This window comes from Arachis hypogaea, chromosome 18 (genome assembly GCF_003086295.3).
Source record: "Arachis hypogaea cultivar Tifrunner chromosome 18, arahy.Tifrunner.gnm2.J5K5, whole genome shotgun sequence".
Taxonomy (NCBI): Eukaryota; Viridiplantae; Streptophyta; class Magnoliopsida; order Fabales; family Fabaceae; genus Arachis; species Arachis hypogaea.
The window spans coordinates 2,500,702-2,527,298 of record NC_092053.1 but is presented as its reverse complement, the minus strand read 5'-3'; the positions used below and the strand labels follow the sequence as shown (position 1 = coordinate 2,527,298).

The 26,597-nt window shown below is 32.2% G+C and overlaps 5 protein-coding genes across 5 annotated transcripts; 1 reads left to right on the top strand and 4 right to left on the bottom strand.

Annotated features, from left to right (window-relative positions):
* Nucleotides 1–5,302: 5,302 nt before the first annotated feature.
* On the top strand, nt 5,303–9,061 carry LOC112772207 (fructokinase-2). The gene is made up of 4 exons (XM_025817107.3): nt 5,303–6,422; nt 8,100–8,432; nt 8,588–8,704; nt 8,803–9,061. The coding sequence occupies exons 1-4, from the start codon at nt 6,009–6,011 to the stop codon at nt 8,929–8,931; spliced, it is 993 nt and encodes a 330-aa protein (XP_025672892.1). The 5' UTR covers nt 5,303–6,008; the 3' UTR covers nt 8,932–9,061.
* Nucleotides 9,062–9,595: 534 nt separating this feature from the next.
* Nucleotides 9,596–11,940, bottom strand: LOC112772209 (uncharacterized). The gene is made up of 6 exons (XM_025817108.2): nt 11,743–11,940; nt 11,404–11,663; nt 11,053–11,309; nt 10,444–10,554; nt 10,009–10,053; nt 9,596–9,923 (listed from the first exon to the last, which is right to left on the bottom strand). Exons 1-6 carry the CDS (start codon nt 11,867–11,869, stop codon nt 9,764–9,766), a joined length of 960 nt encoding a protein of 319 aa, XP_025672893.1. The 5' UTR covers nt 11,870–11,940; the 3' UTR covers nt 9,596–9,763.
* A 2,703-nt stretch (nt 11,941–14,643) lies between these two features.
* Nucleotides 14,644–15,867, bottom strand: LOC112772596 (uncharacterized). Its single transcript, XM_025817562.2, has one exon. The coding sequence runs from the start codon at nt 15,865–15,867 to the stop codon at nt 14,644–14,646; it is 1,224 nt and encodes a 407-aa protein (XP_025673347.2).
* Nucleotides 15,868–16,164: 297 nt separating this feature from the next.
* On the bottom strand, nt 16,165–17,995 carry LOC112772598 (B-box zinc finger protein 25). Its single transcript, XM_025817563.3, has 3 exons — nt 17,358–17,995; nt 16,698–17,009; nt 16,165–16,594 (listed from the first exon to the last, which is right to left on the bottom strand). Exons 1-3 carry the CDS (start codon nt 17,538–17,540, stop codon nt 16,364–16,366), a joined length of 726 nt encoding a protein of 241 aa, XP_025673348.1. The 5' UTR covers nt 17,541–17,995; the 3' UTR covers nt 16,165–16,363.
* A 4,197-nt stretch (nt 17,996–22,192) lies between these two features.
* LOC112772082 (protein ENHANCED DISEASE RESISTANCE 2) lies at nt 22,193–24,319 on the bottom strand. The gene is made up of 3 exons (XM_025816964.3): nt 24,051–24,319; nt 22,951–23,934; nt 22,193–22,478 (listed from the first exon to the last, which is right to left on the bottom strand). Coding segments are annotated over exons 2-3 (948 nt in total). The 5' UTR covers nt 23,898–23,934; nt 24,051–24,319; the 3' UTR covers nt 22,193–22,477.
* Between the last annotated feature and the right edge of the window lie 2,278 nt (nt 24,320–26,597).

Here is a 26,597-nt window from a genome sequence, read left to right as displayed (position 1 = left end):
CTCTAATCGAATAAGTTAGGCCTAATGACCCCATCATTAATGAAAATGTTGTAGTGCAAGTTTTGTTATAAATGAAATAATTAACTGGAATGTGGAGGAGCTTAGAAGGTTTCTTCCAGAGGAAGTTCTTCATCATCATATCACAATGGTCCCGATTTTCAGATGAACAAACCCTGATGATTATATGGCCTGGAAACACTCTGCGGATGGTAGATTAACTGTTAAGTCTATTTATTGTTCTCTTACTAGGCCGTCGACTATTAATAATAACGTTTGGAGACAATTTTGGAGTTGGAAAGGACTCTAACGCATTAAAATTTTGGGGTATATAAAAAAATAGTTACCAAATTAGTTATTTTCATAAAATACATTACAATATAAAAATTTTATATTTAAAACAAGTTAAACAATATATATATTTATACATAAAAATATAATAAATGCACAATGATTAATTTTAGTGTATAAATAAATTTTTTATTCTTAATTTTAGGTTAATAAAAAAATATGAATTTTGATAACGTGAAATATATTATGAATCGAAAGTAGGGTATGCAACACTATACTAATTGAGTTAATTTTGGGGGATTCTTAATTTGATTAATTATTATTGTTGCTGAAAAGGAATCAATGGTCAAAACAAACAGCCGTGATCCAAATGCCTTTATTATAAATTTATAATCAGTCAGTGGATGGTGGAAATTAAATTACGGATTTGGAAAAGAAAAAAAAGGGGAATAAAAGGGAGCAACGAGCATGCAATGGAATGAATCCATAACGTAAGTAGCAAAAACTTGTATATACCAATTTGAGTGGTCATCACACATTCACAAATCACAATTTCACACTACTTATCCATTTTCAATATATCATTACGGAAGCTGATTCCACGGATATTACAGCAAAAATCGAAGATGACTAATTCAAACTTGTGTCAATGAAAGAATCAGATTCTGAAGACTACAACTTCCAAGTATCATGTGCTAATCATGAAGCAGAAAAAAGGGATACTATTATTTTCCTAAAACATCACAAACTCTCTGACTCCATCCACCTTATGTTCATTATTATTCAATAAAAAAAAGCTTCAAGAGCCAGCATTTTTGTTAAAATTTAATCAACATTTAACCATAAAAAAGTATGTAATAATCTCACATCATTAAAAATATTAATAATAACTAATTAATAACTATAAATTACAAAATGTGCGGGCTTCCTAACACTATTTATTCAACAATATTCAATTAGGAGTGAACGCAGATCGAATCGGATATGCCCAAAATTTTGATCCGATCCGCATTAAAATCATCGGATTGAATCGGATCCAATATTCGCAGTTTTTAAACTTAGATTCGATCCTATCCGCACATTTACGGATCGGGTCGGATCGGATCGGATATATGATATATCTGCAAAATACAAAAATATTTTTAAAAACTTATTTTCATTAAAAAATATCAATAAAGTTCATTTTTTCTATTCTTTTAAATACGTTTACTCTTAAAATAATATTAAACATACTTTTCTTACATAATAAATTAAAATAATACAATATATATGATAATTATTAGTTGAAATAAAACATAAAAAAATATTTACTTATTTATTTTTTTATTTTTAATTTGCAGATACGCGGATATGCGGATATATACACAAAATTCACAATTCGATCCGAGTAGTGTGCGGATCTGATCCGATCCGATTCGATAGCCTTGCGGATCGAATCTATATCCGTAATTTTTGGATCGAATTCAAATAAACACCACAAATATGCGGATCGAATCCGATCCATGAACACCCCTATATCCGATCATGTACTTTTTGTTTTTCTCTGCATTCTCAAATATATATTTTTTTAATTTATTGAAAAACTACACACACATTTATCTAGTTATGTGATTTATCTATAAATTATGAATAGTTACAAAAGTGAGTTATCCAATCCAACGACGTGGTGGAGACGGCGCAAAATGTTACATGTGTGTGTATGTCACTTGTCTTAAAATAGAACACTAACGATTAACGAAAACCTTAACCAACGTTAACATGCCCTATATTGGGTTCTTTGTTTTGTATATCTCTTTGGGTCATCGTCGCTCGTCTGATTACCTGAGCCGTTTTTTTATGCCTACCAATGCAATTTCAATGACCAAACTCATATATACATGAGATCGATCTGCTTCAATTTTTGGAAAATTATTAGCAGTTTATAGCACCATATTTAATTTTTTCTTAAAAAAGGCAGTCCCACTGAATATTATTCTCAAACTCCTTCCAAGGCAATGGAAGTTCCATTTGAAGAGAAATAGTCCTCATTGCAGTCTTTGCCATGATGTCTGCTATTGTATTTACATCTCTCAAGATTAATCGAAGATCAGCACGCCATTTCCAATACATGATATCTCGGATTTTTAACACCAAAGGATCAATAAACCCAGAGCAATCTTGTAAATTATTGACAATAGTAAAAACCTCCACACAATCTGTCTCACATATAATGTCTCTTTGTCCCGAGTCTCATGCTAAAAGAAAGCCTCTCCAAATAGCAAACAACTCTCCTTGCAAAATGCTACGACTCTCAATTGTTCCCAAACAGTCTCATTGTCACCTTCCCTTCTAATTTCTGCTAACACAAGCAAAACCAACTCGAGCACCACTGTCAGGATAGCTAGCATCACAATTTGTACTATTTGACTATGAAAAATTTGATAGAATTTTAAAAAATAAAGGTTCAATAAGTCTTTTATAAATTATGACCAGTAAAATAGTATTGAACTCTTTTAATTATTGATGTCAATATCAAAAATGACTACAGGTTAATTTTTTTTTTGTTGATTTTTTGAATTGTTAAATATTTTTATTCTATATTTTATCTTGTTATGTTGAATTTATTTGTTTAAAAAAAATATTAGTGTAAATTAGTTGAGGTCAATCATGAGAGGTGGACCCATTTAAATCAATAAAATAAGGTTAAAATAATTAATAGTATATGCATGCATTTTTTTTTATTCAATAATAGATGATAAGTGTATTATTTTGAAGCCAGTTGATGGGAACTAACATTATTTCTCACTCGATAGATCAAGGAGGAGAATAAATTGTTTGATTTTTGTCCTTTCCTGTCTCCGAAGTAATGATAATAAGGATTGGTGTTTATTTTATTTTTGTTGATATGTCTCAATAATGAAAAATTTTCTTAGAAGCACAACTTTTTTTTTTCCTTTTTGGAAAAAATGTTAGGGTGTTCAATATAAATGAAAATATAAAATCTGTGCAAAATGGTATAAAAATAAAATGGTTAGGAAATCAACTTCCGAAATTAAAGCAATATAAATCAGTAAAGTACTGATTACATTGCTTAAAATAATGATGATGCCACGTTGGCATTGAGTCATCAATGATGAAGATTGGATTAATTAAATGACACCATTCTCGTTGGTGGTAGACCCTTAGATTTGATTAGCTACCACAAATAATTAACAAATTAACGAGTAACAAGACATTATAAAAGTAATGAACACAATTTGCAACTCGTGTACCGTGTCCATTAAAACCTGAATGATGTGATATATCTAATATGTTGCAAATAAAACTGATGAGAATGGAAGTTCTTTATTACATTCAACTCTTTTTCTTTTAATTTATTTGCGCTAAACTAGAATAAATTATCATTTGTACCTATAAAAGATATAAATGCTGACAAATGTACTTATATAAAAATAAAACGATAATTATAATCACAGAAGATGATTTTTGTCTGCCAAGAGTACCCTAACAGACCAATTATATAACTAATGTGTGGGTACTCTTGACACAAAAATCATCTTCTGTAATTACAATTGTTATTTTATTTTTATATGAATACATTTATCAACGTCTATATCTTTTATGAGTACAAATGATAATTTATTCATATATTTATATTGTTGTTCAATTCAGTGATTCATGATCATATAGATGGGTCCGTTCGATGGTACCAAACAATGCATGCGTAGATTTTAATAAAAATTAATTTGATGCAGGTTGCTGGCCTGGCTGGTATCATGATGGGGATTATTGGCTATTGCTGATGCTATGTACTATGTAGGCCCAGTTTCCTGTTCCCTTTAAAATACCAAAACATTAAAAACATGCACTCATTCACCCATAGATGGAAATTTATAACCAATTTAGGCTGAGCAATTAGATAACTTAGTTCGGTTAAATAATTATTAGAAATTTAAATTTTATTATTTAATATTTAATATTTAATTTTTAAATAAAATTTGAATTTATAGTAAATTAATCTTTAATTTACTAAAAAATATAGTTAGAAAACATAACAAATTTATGTTTTATGATTTTATATTTTTATACTTAGCTATCACAAATTTTTGTATGAACTAATTAACTTATGTAACGATATTACAATTTAATTAATTAATTTATTTACCTTTAGTAGTTAGCAAAAGTGTTTGCGAGTAGAGCTATCAAATGGTCGGTCCCATTTATTTAGGGTCGGTCCGTTTAATCCAACTTTATTTGCAAGTTATAATTTTTTAGTTAAAACTGTTTATGGTTTGTTCGATAGGTTAAATGGACTGGTCCGTTTACTCTTTTATTATATTTTTTTAAAAAATATTTTGACAAAAAATTATCACTTTTAAATTAAAAATCTTAAATAAACCGTATTTTCTTAGTTGATGGGTCGAATAGAAAAAAAAAAACTGTCTTGGGATATTACTTTTTTCTGGAAAAATATAAAAAAATAAACGGACTATCTGTTTGTCATTTTTTTCGGGTTAATTGGACTCAACCCGTTTAATTCAAAATTTAAACGGGTTTAATTTTAGAAGTAAAATTCATCTATTTAAATAGGTTAATGGACTGATCCGATGAATTTGGCCCATTTTGAGTGATTTTGAAATATATAATATGTTGCGATTTGGATTGAATTAGTTTGAATTTATTTTTAAATCTGATTTGATCCATATCAACTATTACAGTTTGGATTGATTTAATTAAAAAAATTAAGATTTTATTATTAAAAATAAAAACTTTAAGTTGGTAAAATAAATAAATTTTATTTTATATTCACAAAATATTTTTTAATAAATAATAATATATAAATAAAATAAAAATATATAATAAATTAAAATATTATGTATAAATTTTAAATTTAATAATAAAATAATAATAATATATCATATTTTATCATTTAAATTAAATTAAATAAAATGAACAATTTTGAATTTGAATACTCTTACTGCCTACCTAGTGATGTTTTGATATTTAGTAGTAGTAACTAGTAAGCATGTTTATTGTTGTTATCTTATCTCACAATCTCACCCAACATTTCTATGCTCAAGAAGAGTTATCCTTATTTGATGTTTTAGTATATATATTTTAGTTAAATAAAAACACTTCTAGCAGAGATAAGATAACGCTTTCCCTTTAGATTAAAAAAAAAAAAAGTGAATCAATCACCTATTAAACGAGAGATACTTTGGTGCGAAAATTCATTTACTCATAATTATCCGATCCATATTTTAAATTTTTAATCCACCTATCCAATATCCAAAATGGTAAGAAATCTGAAAAGAAAGAAAAGATAATACCAATTAAAAATTTAAAATTCAATTTCGGTCTACAGAAATTCAAAATCTAACAAAACCTCAAACAAGAGAGAAAGCGTTCAAATCCAACCTTTCAAGAGTCCACAAAGTCCCAACCGCAACCAATGACCTGTTACCAAAATTTCAACAAAAGATAGCAAATTGCACCTATCTATATCTATATCATTAATTATTAATTATTTTTAATTTAAATTAATTCAAAATTAGATAAAAATTATTATCGAATTAAAATTTAAAATCCATTGACCACTTTATCTCTCTCGCTCTCTCTCATTATATAAACTCCATCAGCAGCACTCTTCAACCCTCTCTCATTCTCATTCTTCTCCTTCTTCTTCTTCTTCTTCTTATTATTATTATTATCATTAACAAGCTTTGATCTGCGTTGTTTAAATGGCTTCAAGCAATGGCATCCCCGCAACCGGAAGCGGTCTCGTCGTCAGCTTCGGCGAGATGCTCATCGACTTCGTTCCCACCGTCTCCGGCGTCTCCCTCGCTGAGGCTCCTGGATTCCTCAAGGCTCCCGGCGGCGCCCCCGCTAACGTGGCCATCGCCGTCGCCAGACTCGGCGGCAAGGCCGCTTTCGTCGGCAAGCTCGGCGATGACGAGTTCGGTCACATGCTTGCCGGGATCTTGAAGGAAAACGGCGTCGTCGCCGACGGGATCACCTTTGACCAGGGCGCACGTACGGCGTTGGCGTTCGTAACCCTACGCGCCGACGGGGAGCGTGAATTCATGTTCTACAGAAACCCCAGCGCCGACATGCTCCTCAAGCCCGAAGAACTCAACCTCGAACTCATCAGATCTGTAAGCATCTCCTTCTTTGTCTCCGTCTTTCAACTTTCAAACTTAAGCTTGTCGATTTTTTTCTTTGTTTGGGGAGAACGATGTTATTGTTTTCGTCTTTCATGTTGTGTTGTTGGATTGGACTGTGAATGCGATGTTTGGAAGAAACGCGTGGTGTTACGCGCGTATGGGATGGTGTGGGCGTGGAAACGATGACGCTGCCGCGTCAGATTTATCTTAGTGGGGCCCACTGGTAGATCTAAGAACGCTGCATTAAACTCGCAAGATTTTTTAATTTTTTCTTAATTAATTTTTATAACATAGTTGATGTTATTATTAATATAGGTAAGTTTTATTCAAGAATAAAAATGTGGATGAATTGGATGTAGGACATAGAAGAAAATAGCAAACATAGTAATATTATTTTTTAATAAATTGAAATATGTTGAAATCGGATGAACTTGTTGTTTTGTCCGAAATAGGGCCTGATAATGGGGATGGAAAAAGTGGGTGGGTGGGGTTGGTGTGGTGTGTTGTGTTGTCATGAGGCGTGACTCACGTGCTGATCCATGGATATGGACTATTGAATTTTGAGGGTGGTGTGTAGCTAAGCAAAAAGTTGTTCTTGTGTGGGGATGGTGGATCTAGTATCAAGATGTGTCCAGATTCAGTGTTGTTCCCTTTTACTCAAACAATTGCCTTCAAATTCAAGTGATCAAAAGAACAAAGAACAAGAGCATGCAAACAAATACTAGAGAACTATAATTACCGTTTATCTAATTTATCATGGTATTTTTTCTCTCTTTGCCGCTCGTGCTTGTCACGCGCTGCCGTTAGCTTGGGAGTATTTACTTTTCCTGTTCACATCACTGTGACTACTAATCTTTTTCTTTGTTTTTTATTTCAAAATGATAATAATGTTGTGTCATGCTGGATTGTCTTTGGCCAATGCCCTAAGCCCCCAACTTGATTGTACCTTTCAACTATTGAATTATTATTATCACAAGTTGCTTAATTTAATCTAATTAACTATGTCTATTACTAATCAACGATGCGGATTTACTTCATCTTTTGGAAACAAAAATCGAATGACTAGTAGTCGGTGGTGGAGGTGGTTGGCTAATTTAATTATTTTTATGTCCTTGGCTAAAGGAAGCAAGCATGTGCATAATAATAATAATAATAATAATAAAACAAAATATCTGGCGACCTTTTTCATGTATGGTGCGATAAAATCGATTATGTATTCACAGCCAATAAGATAAAAACCTTCCAAAAAGAAAAAAAAAATTACTGAAATTACCTTTTTTTTCAGCAAATCACACAAGGTTTAGTTCTTAATTAATCGTTATCCAAGGTAGAGAAAATCGAGATTTTACGTGAAATCGGAAAAGTAAATTAAAAACGTAAAACGTAAAATCTTAATAAGATTTAAATCGTAAAATCGTCACACTTAGTACAAATTTCGTAAAATCGATAAACTCATTTAAAATCGTAATATCGAAAGATTTTAAGAGTTAAATCGAGATTCTAGCTACTATGTCGTTATCGTTGATGAAGTTACTTCGTCTTTGTTACATTTTTGTGATGTTACCGTATTATTAACCTTATGGTAGTGTTTTTTATTTTTCTTTAGATACATTGACTACGATGAAATTTGACCTTAATATTTCATGTATACTTGACCTGTATGTGCAGGCAAAGGTGTTCCATTATGGTTCAATAAGCTTGATCGTGGAGCCATGCAGATCGGCACACCTGAAGGCAATGGAAGTAGCCAAGGACGCCGGGTGCCTTCTCTCCTACGATCCAAATCTGAGGCTGCCATTGTGGCCATCGGCCGAGGAAGCTCGCAAGCAAATCCGAAGCATATGGGAGAAGGCTGATTTGATCAAGGTCAGCGATGTTGAGCTCGAGTTCCTCACTGAAAGTGACAAGATTGATGATGAGGCTGCCATGTCCTTGTGGCACCCCAACTTGAAGTTGCTCCTTGTCACCCTTGGTGAACATGGTTCTAGGTACTACACCAAGGCAACAACAATTTCTTTGTCAAAACATTTTGACAGTTACATATGAGTAGTTTTTGTATTGTATGACAACCTTTTTTGTTCTTTTTCTCAGCTAACTTTTCCTCTGTTTTGTTTCATGCAATACTAATGAGTTGTCTCTGGCTGTGCAAAAACCAGAATTTCCATGGATCAGTAGATGCTTTCCATGTAAATACAGTTGATACAACTGGCGCTGGCGATTCCTTTGTCGGTTCTCTTTTGGCCAAGATTGTTGACGACCAATCCATTCTTGAGGTTAGTACTTAGTACACATCCTAATAAATCCTCAATACTAGCTTCTTTTTATTCTAATCCACCTCATCTCAAGTTGTAACTTTATTTTCCAATTGCAGGATGAAGCAAGGCTAAGATCAGTTCTCACTTATTCAAATGCATGTGGAGCAATCACCACCACCAAAAAGGGAGCAATCCCTGCCCTTCCCAAGGATGAAGATGTGTTGGCCCTCATCAGGGGAGCATAGAATCTTAGTGCCATCATTTCGTTTTTGTTTTCCTTCTAATTTCGTTCTTGTTTAATTTTTCTGTTGGACTTGCTGGTTGGCTCTCGTCAATTCAAGAGGGGAGAGTTTTTCTCTCGGTTTTCGCTTTTAATTTTTTGCTGCTTCTCTGCATTGACGCCAAATAATTTTCTCTTTTAAGTTTTGAGATTAGTGATTGAATAATAAAAATTGATTCATAAGATTCAGTGACTAAATATTTAAATTCCTTTCTGACTAATGTCATCTTAAAGCATCTTTAAAAAGAAAAGAAAAAAGCGTTGATTGCGAGATGATCATTGGTTCATACCACATAACACATGGTAACTTAACCAAACAAAAACAAAAAAATCCGACTAAAATGGAAAATAAATGCAAGTAAAGTGATCATTCTCTATTCTTGCATTTCAAGGCATAACGTGAGGAAGTTGTCGTCATCATATCATATCTAGGTAGCATCAAAAGTAATCTACACGATTCAAAGTCTACATCAGAGATCCTTTCTTTCTTTTCGTTATTCTAAGTTTGTGCCATGTGCTGCCAAGTATTGTTAGTGTCAGTTAATCATCGCTCGTGTGTGATGATATTCTTACAAAATCAAAGTATTTACAGCCAGAAATTGACGTGGTCATTTACCACAAAGGAAATGTTAAGTGACCAACAGTTTTTTAATATATTTGCCTTATATTTAAGTCAACACTAATCAATTTTTCTTTTTCTACTAGAAATGCTAGCTCCCTAGCATTTCCCTTTGCATAATATACAATTATACATTGTTCAAAGGTAGAGGAGGATTAGATGAGGTGAGTGGTGACAACTATAGCACGATAGCTTGAGGATTGCACTCACTAACCTCCATCTTTAACGATTTCCAAGCATTTGCACATCTTTCAAACTTGGTCCGCATGTTAGCCATGAAGGCCTCTGCCCATTGTTCATTGCTACCTCTAATGCTTAGATCATAAGGCACTGAAAAACTGTTTAAACATGCTTACAAGTGTCAGTTATCTTCCCATTGACTTCATAATGTTGGTAATTCACAAATCAAAAATCAGTATTTACCTTAAGAGTTCTTCTGCTTGTGTTCCTTTCTTGAGAGTATTATTCCTGCAATACAAGATATCTTTTATGTACTCAAATTGAGGGAAAAGTGTTTGACAAGAGAAAAACAAATGTAAAGATTACAACCTCTAGGGAATCCAATCAGGCAATCTAGCCAACTACTCAAATGATATCATTCCAAATTAGGTTCATTAATCTTATATTACACCTGTTCCATTCTTAACAAACCATCTAAACCAGAATACCAGTTTATGCTTGTACGTTCCTACAGTCCCTCTTTTTGGCCTTACTTTATCCTTTTGCTTTCTTTTAGCTTTGGAAAACAAAGTTTTTGGGACAAACTATTTTCTGGGGAATTTAATGCAATTTCTACATTAGACAGATTATGGAAGTTTCAAATTCGAATCATTGGCAAAAAAGCCTAGGAAAACAAACCTGCAGATGAACACTTGGAAAATATTAAGATATTTGGTCGAAAGATTATAAATAGCATCAGCAATATGCTCCTTGCCAAATAAATACACCACTGGATATCCTAGAAGCCATCTGAAGCATAGAAATACACCAAAGTCAAATTTTCCCAACACGTTATGTGTTCCATACATGGCAAAGAAGCAGATAGCAGTTTATTTTATGGAATCACACTTCAGGGGGCACGAATTGAGATTGAAATGTTTGAAGTTTTCAACCAAGACTCTGTCATAAATTGACTACCATTTAGCATTAAAAAAGTACAAGATATAACATTCTTCTCTATTTGCTACATCCTCTGCTATCTAAACATGGACCAATGATTTGTCAAGAGAAAGAAAATGAAAGTTTTCATAGTCCTTTGTGTTAACAAGAACTGTCAGTTCAAGGCTCTTCCTTTGATGAACAGGAATGAAGCTAATCAAATATCAACTTTTCTCCTGTCCTATAAATTTGCAACTTTCACTTACATCATAGTGAAATCAAGGCAGAAAACAGCAAGCAAAACTGCTAAATTTCCAGAGATATAAATAATAGCATTGCCCCAAGGAAGCAAGGAAGGCCTATACATACCCATTCAAGGTTGGCACAGTGACATCAGTGTTGTCCATGCAGCTACTGAGATCAATACACTCAGCAGCAGAATGAGAGTGAACACGCTTACTAGCCAAATCTGCATCATCATCCACACATTTCGAATCATTGGTCGGTGCAGGATCATTGTTGCTGGTTCCTTCTTGAGGAGGAGAAGTAGGAAACAATGTCAAGAACAGCTTCTGAATTGAAACCAGCTGCAATGCTAATGGACTCTCCTCTATGTTTGTTACCATCTGAATATCAATACAACACAATTCAAATAAACACAGTATAATGATGATCATAAAATTAACAGATAACAAAAGAAAAGAGTACTCAAATGAAGACCTTTGGAGGTTCGTGTTGAAGATCAACAAAGAGCAACGGAATTTCATTGTTGAAGCTTGATTTAACATATTCAGCAAGTTCAAGTAGATGAATCAAGTATATCATGTCTTGTATAACCATCACTCTGATATGCTCGAAAATTGGGGATTCTTTGTGAATGAGTTGGAGGAGGTGAGAGAGATGGTGCTGAAGCTGAGGCATGATTCCACCGTAGTCCACCATTACTACGGGTCTCAATCTTGTGGAGAGTGCCATCATATCTGCACGTAAATTGAATTCACAAATTGGAAGAGTAATAAATTAATCGAAGGAGAAGAGAAGGGAAGAGAAGAGAGTGACCTAATTGAAGACGACGCTTTGAAGAAGGTTTGAGGCGCCAATTGATGAGAGACAAAGCGGAATCCAACACCTCCATACCTTCTTCTTCATCCATTCTTTCTTTCTCTTTCGCAGAAGCACGACGCATCCCAGCAGAAGCTCAGCTTTTCCGCGACTGTGAAACACTGACACACTGACACTGTCAATATGGGCTCAGTCCAAATGGGCCCAATCTTTTTCGTTGTGGTATAAAGAGAAAACTGGGCTGGGCCCAAGTTTGATTCCACAAAATTGCGCCATGCACTAATCTTATTGCCTATTGGTATCCTCCTTGGAGAGTCTTAGTGTAGTGGTAAAATTCTTTGTCACACAATGATACAATTACCAAATAAAAAAACGAAATTCTTTGTGTTTCAAGTGTTTGGTTGATGTCCATGTCTTATTTGGTGGCATATGTTTGTTGTTTGGTTTGGTAAAATATAGATTTTTGAAAGATACGGAAGAATACGGACGGACACAAGGAAACTAAATTTGTGTACTTCTAATTTGGTGAGACACTGAGACATAACTTGTAAGACACTAAGTTTTTATTCTTTTACCCTTATTCAATTTTTAAATTTTTAAAATTTGTCTTCTTATCTTCCCAAATCTTTTTTGAATGAAGGATAATTTAATCTTTTCTAAATATTTATGTGTCTTGTTCATTATTTTTACCAAACACAATATATAAATACAAATATTGTATGTCTATGACTTTAATGTCTGGATCTTTGTGTTTATATCTCATCCTATACATTAACCAAACATAGCCATAGGCCAACAGTGGATAAAAATTCTTAATTGAGTGTATGTGTGTGTGCAAGTATTATGATGTTATAATATTTAGAGTTGGAAAATGTCTGAAGTGAGTACCGCTAGGGAACCAATTAGGATCTAGCCAACTTTTGCCAACTTTCTAATGGATTGAATTTCGAAGTTTGTCTTAATAAAGATAAGTTAATATATATAGATGGTTTTTCTGCTAAGTATTATGATGTTTCTTTTTCATATTAAATAGATATTTTTTAATGTATTTTTTGAATTTTTTATATTATAGATGTGGATATTTCTATTTTTTTAAGAATTATATGGGTTTTTTTAAATCGTATAGCTGGGCATTTCTTTTCTTAGGATGTTTTTTTTTATATTAAATAGATGTTTTTTAAATATATTTTTATAATTGTTCAAAAACAGCCCGAACTCTATCACTCCTTCTTCCTTAAACAACTGGCATGAGCCGCCTCGCTCTTGAGCTCGCCAAGCGCCTCAACGGAAAAATCGTCAGTGCCGACTCTATCCAAGTTTAGACAACCAAACCAGCAGTTTTGGTGCTTTTTTTTTCTTTTTCTTTTTTCTGGTTGATAAACTAATGCAGAGTAGCAGATGATGTCACAGGTATACACCATTTCTATCATTTTGGGAAGGCTTTGCAGATCCAATATCAAGACCCCGATATACCTGCGCACAAGAAACCATTTTCATTAAAAACTCAAAACAACAACATCAACAGTTGTTACATCACAAAAAGTTCCGACGTAAAAGAGGAAGTAACACAAATACAGCAAAATTCAAGGAGATGGACAAGCATCATTTTCATGGTATTTCCTTGAAAAATCAACCTATTACCGTTCTCATAATTCGTTGCCGAAGACCATGTCGGACTTGACGTACTCGACGGTTTTATCGGCGGCGAACTTCTTGAGGTCATCTTGCGTGAAGGCAGGGGTGGAGAGGACCTGACGGTGAGAGAGAGAATGTGTGTGTGTTATTGTTAGAGTGTGCAGGTAAATAAAGAAGAGATGGAAAAAATTTTTATAGTTTTTAATTAGGTTTACTTAATCAGTTTTTAATTATTTAAATTTTGAATTTAAAAAATTTAAAATTAATTATTAATAATTATAATTAATTGAGTTGTTTAATTCTTAGCTAGTTACACACTTGGTTCTTTATACTTTTCCTTTATATTATTATGGTAGAAACAGTAGCACAAAATATAATTGATGCTTTGTAATAAAAATATTTTATAATTACAAAAAAAAAAGTATTTTTTAATTATAAAAAAATAAAATATTATTAACGTTTTGTAAAAAAAAATATTTTTAATTATAAAAAGATAAAATGTCACTGATGTTTTATAAAAACACACAACAGCATATAACACATAATTTGAATCATTTTTAAAAAATTCATTCTTAATAATCCAATATTAAAACAAAAAATTCGCTGTCCAACTCAACCCGACTAAAAAAAGGAAAATAATTTACTCTCTTTCAGTTGTTTAATATTTTAGTCGCAATCATGGTTTCTAATCTATCATATATTTACTATATTAATGCTTTGTTAGATTTTTAAGATTTCATCTTTGTGTTATTTTAAAGAGAAAATATAAAAATAATTTTTAATTAATTAACATTAGCCAACTTTAATGTTTACATTTATAATTTAAAATTTAAAATTTAAGATAAACAAAATAATTTTAAAAATAAGGAATGCTAGGGGCCAACAATTTTGGTGTTTTGTAACCATCAATTAGTCATCAATAGTATTTTTAATGGTGTGAGATTACATTTAATAGTGGAAGATCACTCACTTTTATTTTGATGGTTAAGTACTGGCAAAAAATACAAAAGTTGCTGCCCCTACACTTTTCCTTAACAATAACACAATTCATTCAAGTATAAAAATGAGCATGGCGAGATTGGTAATGGTAGCTGCTAGGTAGCTCTTATAACAAAAGAATAATAGCTATATATTCTCTCTCACAAAAATAGTATATTCTGTCATTAGGATATATAATTCAATTTTCTGAGCCTAACAATGTGGACTTGCTTATTGTTGAATGAATCAAAAGCTTAAGGAGTTATGTGAATGATGATAACAATGTCATAGATTCTGTTCACCCATACATTCAGTTACAGGTCTTTGTGCTCCTCGGCAAATAGCAACACTGGTTGGACAAACAAGGCAGTTATTTGAAATCCCAACTGTCACTTTTGTATTATTGTGGCGAAACTCCAATGGAAGCTTCCCTGAAAGAAAGTTGAGATCCAACAACAACCTTCTCCATTGTCCCTGCAACATTGGTCCATATTCCTCTGGAATTGGACCATGGAATTGGTTGTTTGCAAAGTTGATTGAAGTTAAGTTCCTATAAGTCACCAAATTCAGAGGCAGATGACCCTTCAATTGGTTTCCTTGCGCCTCAAGCACTTGAAGCATTGGTCCATCCCCTGAATACTTAACAGGATCAATCATGGTGAATCTGTTATAGGACACATTGAGATGAACAACCCCATGTAAGTAAAATATGTCCTTTGTAATGCCGCCGGAGAGGCGATTGTCACTGATATCTAGCCATTTTAGGTGCATGAGTCCTTTGAGTGGTGTTAATCTTCCTGAGAATATGTTATGGCTTAAGTACAATCTTCGCAGCCGGATCGGAAGGATAGGAAGATTGCCATAGAACTGATTGAAGCTAAGGTCTAATGTGCCGAGTTGCCAGATTCCGGTGAGGTCTGGTGTTCTTCCAGCAAATCCATTCCTTGAAAGGCTCAGGTATGTTAAGCTTCTCAACCCTGTTATCTCCTCTGGGATTTTGCCCGAAAGCCGGTTCCTTGATAGGTCTAGATGCTCAAGATTCTTGAGTTGAGTGATCCCTTGAGGGATTGTGCCTGTGAAGAAGTTTGATGACATTGTGATCCTTATTAGTTTCCTTAGATTTCCAAGTGATTCTGGTAATGGCCCTCTGAATTTGTTGTTGTTGAGGTTGAGAACTGTTAGTTCTGTTAAGTTCCCAATGGCTGGGGTTAAGAACCCTTCATAACCAATTGTGTCAAGATCAAGTGCTGTTACTCTACTTGAGGTGTTGTCTAAGGGCAAAGTGCACAATATTCCTAGAAACACTGATCCTGTGCATTCACATGGATCCAGAGTGAAGTTCCAGCTATAAAGGAATGAACTTTGGGACACTGAGTTTGGGTCAATGGCTCTTTTTATTTCAATGAGGGCATTGGTATCATCTTCATGGGTTTTTGATTGGCTTTGTGATATAAGGCATAGGATTATTGTTATGGTGGAATAGAGAAGAGACAAGAGTTTTGTGTGCATTGTTTTTGACATTTTCTTGGGATATCACCAATTTTCTGAGCTTGTTTGTTGATATGAAATTCCAAATCCATTTTTATAACACCCTCTTTAGGCATTACCAACTGAAAAAAAAAAAATGTATTGTATTTCTTTCTTAACTAATTGCCTAGAAACACGCCAAGAACTTGTGCTACCTATATACAACTAATAAAAGATTATGCAGCTAAACCTACTTGGCTTGACAAAATTCATGCAAGGTTGCAGTAAAAATTAATGCCTATTCCATACATATAATTAAATAATCAAAGACTAAACTCATACATGGAAAACTGATTATGAATTAACATGTCTAAATCTTGAGTATGGTACACATAGGTAGTGAACATACCTTTAAATCTTATACTAATATTATTGTCCTTAGAGAAGTATATGAATAGTTGAATTTGAATATACAATTCATCAACCTACATATTCATGCAACAGCACCCATTTGGAGGCTGCTTCATTATCAAATTATTCAACCAAGATCTGGCACTGTGAAGAACTCATCATCATCATCTTCAATCCTAGGTTTCTTGTGAGACATGTAGGACTTAGAGGTTGTTCTGAATGAAGCAGCATTGTTGCTTGTAAGCTGAGGAACTTCAGCAGCAGCCAATGCTTCATGTGGAAATTGTTCACCAAAAAGACCAACATCTTCAATCCATTCTAATTCTCCAAACTGCATAGATTCCTTCTGAACCACACCCTAAAACATACAAAAAGATAATTACTCATAATCAGAATTATTATCATTTTGATTATTATTAGTAAGCAAAAGATAACATGAGAGAAATTAAAGGGTGTCTTACTTTTTCAGGTGATTCAAAGGCTGATAGTTCCAATAAGTCATCAACACCCCAAGAAGAAGATGAGAAGTTAGGAACTTGCTGAGGAGGAACTTCCATAGAAACTTGTTGTGCATTGTTCCTATTAGGTGGCTCCAAGTGACTCTTTTCATTGCCTTTGTTGCAATTAGAAGAAGAACTCAAGGCCACTTGGATTCCGGTAGCAAGGAATCTCTGGTGGTTCGCCGAGAGGCTTCCGGCCGAGTGAATCGGTTCGTCGCAGTCCTGACAGAAGAGTGCTCTGTCTTCAACACAGAATATGAAAGCTGGCTTGTCCTGTTGGAAGAACATACAAGAATAAAATTGATGGAATAACATCATCAATAAAAAAATAATTATGGCTAACTTACTATAATAATTCATCATCATTGACACTGTTAATCAGAGGAATAATTAGGAGAATAAATTACTTCTCCATGAAGAAACAAATTACTTCATTCGCATTGGCCTTTTTTTTTATCACAGTATCTTTTCGACTCGACAAACTAAGTACTAATTTATCGCAGATCTAAGCTATATTTCAGAATTTTTCAGACAATAACAGTTATAAATGTTACACATACATACATATATGGAATCAAACACAATAGGTTCATATTATGCTGAATAAGCTAATTGAGTTACTTGGCATATGTCACATCTGGGAAGCTTGTTAGAGAGGCATTGAAGGAGAAGCCTCTGGTGCTTTCTAGCAAGCTTATTGGCAGCATGAACCTCAACATCACATTTGGCACACAAAGCTGCCTCATCTGCACAACAAATCACAGTTGCTTGAGCCTTCTCACAAACATCACACTGAATCTTCATTCTGTTTTACTATTCTATGCTGCAAAATGGGAAGAAATCAAATCTTCTTCAGCAGCAGTAGCATGAAGAGGAGCCAAAAAGGGAGATAGATAGAGAGAAAACGTAACAAGTGATGATATTAACTAATAATGGATGGATCACAGAGAAAGAGAAGTGAATGGATGAGATTTCAAAGGTTGGAAGATAATGCTTTTGATTTTGGGGATCAATATATGCAAAGGTGATGGAAACAGCAGAGCTTTGGTGGGACCAACCATTGCCATGCATGTGTGGCTGTAGAGCTACCAACAGCAACCATGCACGTTTGAGTGGACTCTGTGTTTTTGGTCATTTTAATAGATATTTATTTTCCTTTTTTCTTTATGCTTAGATTACAAAAAATATTGGATATTAGTTAATGCTTCTTTAATTATTTACCTACATTTGACTTTGCTGTCATCTCAATTAGTTGGCTCATCTACTCCGATGCTTAACTTTCTTGATGGTTATATATGGTTGGATGAATTCTTCAAAGTCCATACTATTTAATCATCAATCACATGGTCATGTTTTTATACAAAAATTCACTTTTCTTTTAATCATCAAAATGGTTGATTGGTTTTGAGTACTGTTACGTGGCTAACCTGAGATTGGTAGATTGGGCTTGAAGAATTGGCCCAAACGTCAAAAAGGAGGTGGTTGCGTTCGGAAGCCGCCGTCCGACTTCTCTATGTGAAAGAATGGGGGATGGTACCTGCAAAAACACTCCGATGCCTAAGTCAGTAAAGGAGTAAGCAGGTTTAGAGAATATTGGACTTAGAGATATCGGAGGGGTGTCAGTGTATTTATAGTGGTGATCCAATAACCACCGTTGAAGTAGTCCCACTTCTGAAGGTGGATAACCGTCCTTTTATCTTAGGATTGTTGAGATATGGCTCCAGGAAGTGGGTTGAGAGATTTTAGGGGCAGTTACTTATTTGAATAAGTGTTATCTGCCAGCTATCCTTCGAGCCCGACTTCTTTGGGATGGAGTTTATGTTGGATCCGACCTCTTCTAAGGAGGTCGGTAGGTGGTGAAGGTCAATCTTTCGATTGGACCTTTTGGTGTATTTGGACCTGGATCATAGTATTGGACCAGGGTAGGAACAAGTACTATATACAGTAGCTATTATAACTATTTTTTTTTGTTTCCTACACTATCTCCTAATCCGACAGGTAAAGGATTAATTCGTCGCGAATTGGAGTTCCATTTAAAAGTTTGTCACTCGCCAACAGGTTGCTACATACATAAGGCAGGATTTAAACCCCCGAATACTTATTTAAGCGGACTAATAAACTAATCAATAGACTAACCCAACTTAGTTATTACTATAAGTATTCTATTTATTAGAAATTTGTTGCATATCGTTGTGGAAAAAGTTCTCACCCAAAATATAATTATGGAAATTTCATGCAATCTATATGATGAACACAATTTATTACTTTAAAATTAAATACCTCCTGTTAAAAAAGGCAAGATTTTGATCGAAGCATTCCAACATATGCAACATCTATTTACATCAATATAAATCCATCAGATTTCATATATCTTATAGATGATTGTGATAAGAAACATTCACTGTCAATTCTAGCATTTCTTTATGAATGATAGTACTTAATAGTAAAACATTGTTCACACAAATGGGATATTAGTTTCCGTGTATGAGAAAGAAGAGCCACGTCCACCAATTTGAATATCTAAAATAAGCCATGCACATTCTTTTTCCCATGATTATTTTATTTTTATTTGAGGTACCTAATTTTCTTTTTATTTTGGTTTTCCCTCCATTTTGGACTGTATATACTTATTTTCCTATTGAAGATTGACATATAAAATGCTTGGGACTAAATTGTTGATTTATATCATTATTTACTTTAAATTATTTTTATAACATCTTCAAGATATAGGATGATTGCTAAATTGATACAATTATGAGTAAATTAAGCTGAATCCTCTTATGAGTAAAATAATATGTCATGCATTTGCGGTTTAAGATTTAGGGGTTTGTGTTCTATAATTTTGTCTTAAGATGTCTTTGGTAAGTTTAAGATTTTGTTGACCTACATCTCTAATGATCCTCTCTTAGTCTCTTGTTTAGGATTTCTGAAGAGTGGTTTGAAAGAAATCAAGAATGTCTAACACCCTTAGCCAAGATATTCCTACTAATTGATTTATAGACATAATTTGTAAAACATAATTTGTTGATTTTCCTTGATTATAATTTTTACATTTTCATAAGTAGCCTTGATATAAATTAAAAAGAGTAAAGTATCGTTTTTGTCCCCAACGTTTGGGGTAAGTTTTAAAGTTATCCCTAACGTTTGAATCGTTCTATTTAAGTCTCTAATGTTTTAAAATTGACTCAATGTTGTCCTGCCGTTAGGAATCTGTTAACGGAATTGACGGCAGAAAAAAATTGAAACGATTTTGAAACGTTATGGACTTAAATAGAACGAAAACGTTGGGGACGAAAATAATACATAAAAATAAATTTTAATTTTATCCTTCACTAATATCAATCTTTTATGGTACATAGTTATTCAATTATTTTTTATCACATTTAAGTAAATTACACTTAATCACATTATTTTGATTCTAAATAAATTTATTTTTTTATAATTCTACTCTTAAAGATTTTTACTCATCATGAAATGTTTGTAAAATGACTAGAATCACATTATTTTATTGTATATTTATCATTTTTTTCTCCAAGTTTATATACTAGTCATTTTACAAATATTTTATGATGAGTAAAAATTTTTAATAATAAAATTATAAAAAAATAAATTTATTTAGAATAAAATTAATGTGATTAAGTGTAATTTACTTAGATGTAATTAAAAAATAATTGAATAATTATGTACCGTAAAAAATTGATATTATTGAAGGATAAAATTTAAATTATTTCTATGTAGCGTTTTTGTCTCCAACGTTCGTCCTATTTAAGTCCCTTTTCAAAATATTCTCAATTTTGTCCCGCCATCAATTCCGTTAACAGATTCCTAACGACAGGACAACATTGAGTTAATTTTGAAACGTTAGAGACTTAAATAGGACGATTCAAACGTTAGGGACAACTTTGAAACTTACTCCTTACATGGGGATACTTTACTCAATTAAAAAAAATGTCAATGGCGGATAATAAATATCAAACAACAAATTTGAATAGAATTTATAGGTACACACACCATTATAATCCCACAACTCTAAAAGGAGATAATAATTTAGGAGCTTATGATCATGATCATGACCATGATCTACATAACAACTTATAATTCATGAAACAGGGTGATAATTCTATGTCCTAAGTTATAGTAGTATTATATATATACACATTAACACATCTATCAATCTATCTAAATATATCATTGTTACATAGCTTTCCTTTTGTTCAACCATGGGATAAAACATCTTATGGTAACAAGAACCATGGATGGTATTGCCATCTTGACCTTAAATGTTTTGATTCCAAGCTTCTTCTTGGAAACCCCTTCACGCACCCTTGAAACAACTCCCATGGCAGCTTCATTCACTTCCTTCATTGACTTCTTCAACTTCTCCTTGAACCCACCATTGTTCTTTTTCTCCAAGCTCAAATGGTAGCTCTTGAGAAAAGTTCTTCTTGCATACCAAAACTCGTGTCCACGCCTCGACGACCACCCTCCATGAACAAGTTGGGGAGACTCATCATCATCAAAAGAAGATGGAGTATAGGAAAAATTAGACATGAATTTGGAACCTTGGATTGAAAAGGGGTAAGTGTGAGAGTGAAGAGAGAGTGGTTGTTACACAAGGATTTATATATGAACATAATGTTTTGATCTTTCTATACACTTTAACTTAGTGGTTAAACCATAGAAGAAATCAATGCGTCTAGTTTGGTAACTTGGTTGCACCCCAAGACTAATAGCCAAAGCTATAAAGTTTGATGTGGAAAAATTGTTCTTGTATTGGACATAATTTTCTCTCTGATAGTCCTTGTCAGTTTATTTTTTTTCTTAATCGTTGGTAATCTTAGATACCATTGAAAGGCTGTGAATACCCAAAACTATGCGGTGAGAATATTCTCTCATGATAGAATTTTAACTAATGAAGATTAAATAAAAAGTGATTCGTATGATGCCTAAAAGATAATATTTAATTTAAAAAATATAAAAGTAAATAATTTTTAAATATTTAAAATTTATTGTAAAAAATAAGTTAAACAAAAAATTAAACACCAACTTATAGATACTATAAAATTGGCCTAAATAGAATTAACTTATAAGTTTTATCCTTCATGATAGGTTACTTTCATTTTCCTTTTCGGAACGTAGTTTTCCTTCATTTTTTTAAATTGGAAAGAAATACTTGATTACAACCAAATGGGTTGTAATAAATTTTAAAAGTTTGGAAGAGCTAATTAATAATTTGAAGTAGAAATCCATCAAATAACTAAGAATGGACTTGATTGGTAGGTTAAGTACAAAACAATAAAAAATTTTAGGGTCCCATATTTTCTTTGGGCCGTACATTTTGGAAGATGGTAGTATGGAAAAAACAAAAAGAAAACAATAGTAGAGGGCTAGAGGCTAAGCCCAATACCCCAAGGGAAATATACATTTAACATAATATAATATCAGCCCAGAAAAAGTGTAAGCAAATCTATTAAATTTCAATTGACAGAAAAGTTTTTCAACAATTAAGTACATTGAAATAACTTGAAAAGATATACACAAATACAACAAATCAACAATATCAAGCCCAAAAAATGGAGGCCATTCTGACTTTCTATAATGTCATATAATATAATAAATTGATAATAGAGTACTTAAAAGGAAAGAACAAAGCCAATCACTAAAAATGGCTAAAAGAATAACCATCTTAAATGGGACTTTACATACCCCTTCAGCTCTTCCAATGAATCTGTTGAATGTATTCTGCCACAGAAAATAGAAGACAATTAGTACATGTATGGAACCATAGTCAAGGGACAACTAACTTTTAACATTTGAAGCCTAAAATTTGTGTTTGGGAACCTGCTTTAGGCATCGTTCTATTAACACTTGCTGTTCCCAAAGGCTTATGATTATGATGAAAACTAGTTTTAGAGTTGAACTCAGACATGCAAAGAAAAGAACATATGGGATGAGACAAATATGCTGTAAGTTGTAACATATCATCAGTTTGAAACACTTAAGCAGAATGCTAAACAATCTTACATTATTACATACATAAAGGGTAAGTAATTGTGCTTATTCTTCAATAAAATTATCATAATATTATTGCCAAGATACAAGGAAATAAGTAAACCAGAAACAAATTTGGCTTTCAGGGGTGAGCTTAAATCTTCAAACTCCAATGTATATTTAGCCACATTGTCAAATTCATGCTAAAACTACATAAACTCACCATTTTGTCAAGTCATTTGGACTGTCTTTGCCATCAGTGACTTTAGCTTCTTGAGTGTTAGTAGCAATAGCGGCGCCATCTTGATGAGGACCACCTGGATGAAGAATGTGGGAAAAGCCCTGCCCAATTGACTGCCACCATCTAGTAGTAGGTACAGGTGTTTGTAAGCCATCAGCGCTCGCAACAGTCGATGGTTCAACTGTTATAGCTGAAGCAGGATTGAGGTTAGAAAATCTGAAAGCGCCTAAAATCTTCTCCGGAAGCTCCGATTGCTCTTGGCTCTCAATAAGAAAAGCCAAGTCAACTGTCAAGCTCGAGATGTAACCGAATGCCAAGTGGACTATAGCACTGGCAACCATGGAAGACCCTATGTCAATATCAACTTCCATGAAATTCTCTCCTGAACAATATTTACAATGAAGGGCACGGCCGATTATGCATATGGCCTGCTCTCCGACGGCTTTCCTCACAATCCAAGGACCCCTAACAATGTTGGCAATCAGCTTGAGCCTCGAGTTCCTAAACCCATTGTCACCTCTCAAGAACCTGTCCACGAGGGAGCCCTCGGTGACAGGCTCCTCGGAGGCAAAATACGCGACGGCACTGTAGTTATCCTTGGTAGGAACTTGAAGATTAAAGGCCCAGACAAAGGGCTTGTTCTCATGACATTGAGAAAACTCATCATCAATAACCTTTCTAACCCTACTTTGTGGATTGCTGAGTATATCACTAATCTTGGAAGAACTCTTAATCCAATCAAATCCAAGAGGCTTAAGAAGGTAATCACCAGCAGGAACCTTAACCCTAGATTTGAAATAATCAGGACCTCTAACCATGAAAGCATCACCAGGTGGAGTTGCCCAACCATTGGAACAATTTTCAGGGTCAAGCAGTGGAATTGCACCTTCAGATCTTATCCTATCAATCCAATCAGATTCTTTTGCCATAACAACTAATTATGTTCCACGCTTCCCCCTAATAATACTAATAACGATAACAACAATTAATAATGATAACAATACTAAGCTAATAGCAATTAAAATGAAAAATTGGCTAGAAAACAAGCTTAATTATGAAGTGAAAAACAGAGAAACGAGTACCTGTAGAGCGTGGAATAGAAAAGAAGTCAAAGAATGAAGTGGTTTTGAATGAATGTGGAGCTTTATGTCGCTAAGTTCCGAAGATCCCAGAAAAGAAGACACGGGTCTTTACTCTTTCTTCTTGTTTTCTCCTCAGGTTTCGTTATTTTCTTCTACTAATTATTTGTAATTATTTATTTAATATTGAAACTTACACTTTCGTCCATTTCTTTTTTCTTTATTAAGGTAAGAGCCTGGGCTAAGATGAATTTACTTTGCTGGCACGCAAGCATAAGACAGAGACAAAGAGAAAAGATGTCTAGAACTTTTAATTTTCCGTTTTGGCCCACACAATTTTTTTTTTAATCGAAGATAAAGAGACTCGAACTCGCAATTTCTTAAGTGAATATGAGAAGATTATGTCATTTGATCTATGACCTATTAGCTTGGCCCACACAATTTGAATTAGAATAATATTACATATTCAATTTTTTAATCAAGTTAAATTAAATTTATTGAATATAACTAAATCAGTTATGACTAGTATTAAATATAAAACATTACTCATTTTAAAATTACTATTTATTCTTTAAATATAATTTTTTATTCAATTTTTAAGTCTAATTTTCTATTATTGTATTTATTATAATTCATCTTTCAATCATGCATTATTTATAAAAATTTAACAAAATAATTATAATAATCTTCTTAGATATTATGTCTTAAATTTTTTCTCTCATATATTTAAAATTATATTTTTCTAATATTAAAATATTTAAATTTAAATTTAAATTTAATAAAACAAAACTAACAAACTCTAACTAAACTAAAATTAAAATAATGGGTAATTTACATAAATAAATTGTTACACCTTTAAAATTACGCAATTACATTATTTTTAAAATAAAGACGCAAATACATTGTTTTATATATCTATAGAAACCGCTACTGTCAGTAGCAGTTTACATAAACACATAATCCGCTGCTGCCAATCGCGGATTACGTTCAAATGTGGCAGCACAGAAACCGCTAGATTAAATATGAAAACAAATAGTAAAACTAATATTTATTTAAAAAAATAATTACAAAACAAATAATTAATGGTATATACTATTTAAATAATATCATAAATAAAAAAATTTAATTTATCATTTCACACTATAATTTAAAAATATAAATATGTATATAATAAATTTTTTATTTGTATTTATTATTAAATAGCAAATCAAAGAGTGAGTACTCACTCTTTTTAATAATAACAAATAAAAGGGTGAGTACTCACTCATTTTAATAATAAATACAAATAATTTTTATTACATGCATATATTTATATTTTTTATTTTATTCACTTAAATATATAATGCTATCACTATTATTTATCCAATCAATTAACTATAAAATACAAATAATTTTTATTTGTTAAAATCTTAGAAAATATAAATGCAATGACCTTTTGAGTTATATGGCTAAGATTTAAAGATATTTTTTTAATTACATATTAATTGATAAAATTTTATATTCTTATGAATTATTTTTATAAATTAAAAAAAATTACTAATACCTATCAGAATAATTATACCTCTCTATAGATATATAAAATAATGTATTTGCGTCCTCATTTTGAAAACAATGTAATTACGTAATTTTAAAGGGGTAACAATTTATTTATGTAAATTGTCCTAAAATAATGCTATATATCAAAAATATATTTTCCATTCTAAATTTGGTATACAATTACTTTTAAAAATTAATAAATATAATTATTTTTAGATGAATTTTAGATGTGTTAAAAATTTATTAAATAAACAATCTTATAAGATATACATTTAGTAATACATAAAAGATAAACAATTATACTATAAATATAATTTCTATTTTATTCTTATACTTTTTCTTAATCTTTCCTTAATATATATATATATATATATATTATTTTAATATATTAATTACACTCATAATCAATTTACTAATAAACTAGTTTTACTGATTAATTTCATCAAATGACGAAAATGCAAGAAGATTTTTTTTTTCTTCTTTTGTCTGAAAACCTAATTTTTTAAACTTGCTATAATTAATTTTTTGAGAGTGGTCCTATTTTTTATTTTATTACTTTTGTACCTCTAATGTGATAATTGTAATAAAACTCTTTTTATTGCAATAAAATTACTATCTTAGAGAAAAAAAAAAAACTAATTTTACAATGTGTTATATTAATACTAAATAGAAATAAATCAATAATTACTAAAAATAGAATTTAATCATGGGATACTCATGTGCTAATGGCTAATAAAATATATTAACTTAAATAAAATATAATAACGAATTTGGGTATATGGTAAGTGATATTCTAATGCAAAATGGTGTTAACAATTCTGGACTTATGTTTGACGAATATGCAAGGATAATGTTAGCATTTGATGCACTCAAATACTGATATGCTTATTCACCCAGAAGAACTTGATAACTTGATGTCAGGCTTATTATAATGGTAATTAATTAATAAACTAATAATCATGTCAATTCTTAACGTGTGGTTGTGTCCTTTCTTATGTCTCAAATCTAACACTG

Coding starts and splice junctions, on each gene's coding strand:
- LOC112772207 (XM_025817107.3), top strand. CDS start 6,009: ATGGCTTCAAGCAATGGCATCCCCGCAACCGGAAGCGGTCTCGTCGTC. Junction 6,423..8,099: donor ACCTCGAACTCATCAGATCT/GTAAGCATCTCC, acceptor CTGTATGTGCAG/GCAAAGGTGTTCCATTATGG. Junction 8,433..8,587: donor GTTCTAGGTACTACACCAAG/GCAACAACAATT, acceptor TGCAAAAACCAG/AATTTCCATGGATCAGTAGA.
- LOC112772209 (XM_025817108.2), bottom strand. CDS start 11,869: ATGCGTCGTGCTTCTGCGAAAGAGAAAGAAAGAATGGATGAAGAAGAA. Junction 10,555..11,052: donor ACTGTGCCAACCTTGAATGG/GTATGTATAGGC, acceptor TCTATGCTTCAG/ATGGCTTCTAGGATATCCAG. Junction 9,924..10,008: donor CAAGCAGAAGAACTCTTAAG/GTAAATACTGAT, acceptor ATGTTTAAACAG/TTTTTCAGTGCCTTATGATC.
- LOC112772596 (XM_025817562.2), bottom strand. CDS start 15,867: ATGCACACAAAACTCTTGTCTCTTCTCTATTCCACCATAACAATAATC.
- LOC112772598 (XM_025817563.3), bottom strand. CDS start 17,540: ATGAAGATTCAGTGTGATGTTTGTGAGAAGGCTCAAGCAACTGTGATT. Junction 17,010..17,357: donor CCAGATGTGACATATGCCAA/GTAACTCAATTA, acceptor TTCTTCCAACAG/GACAAGCCAGCTTTCATATT. Junction 16,595..16,697: donor CCTTTGAATCACCTGAAAAA/GTAAGACACCCT, acceptor TGTATGTTTTAG/GGTGTGGTTCAGAAGGAATC.
- LOC112772082 (XM_025816964.3), bottom strand. CDS start 23,897: ATGGCAAAAGAATCTGATTGGATTGATAGGATAAGATCTGAAGGTGCA.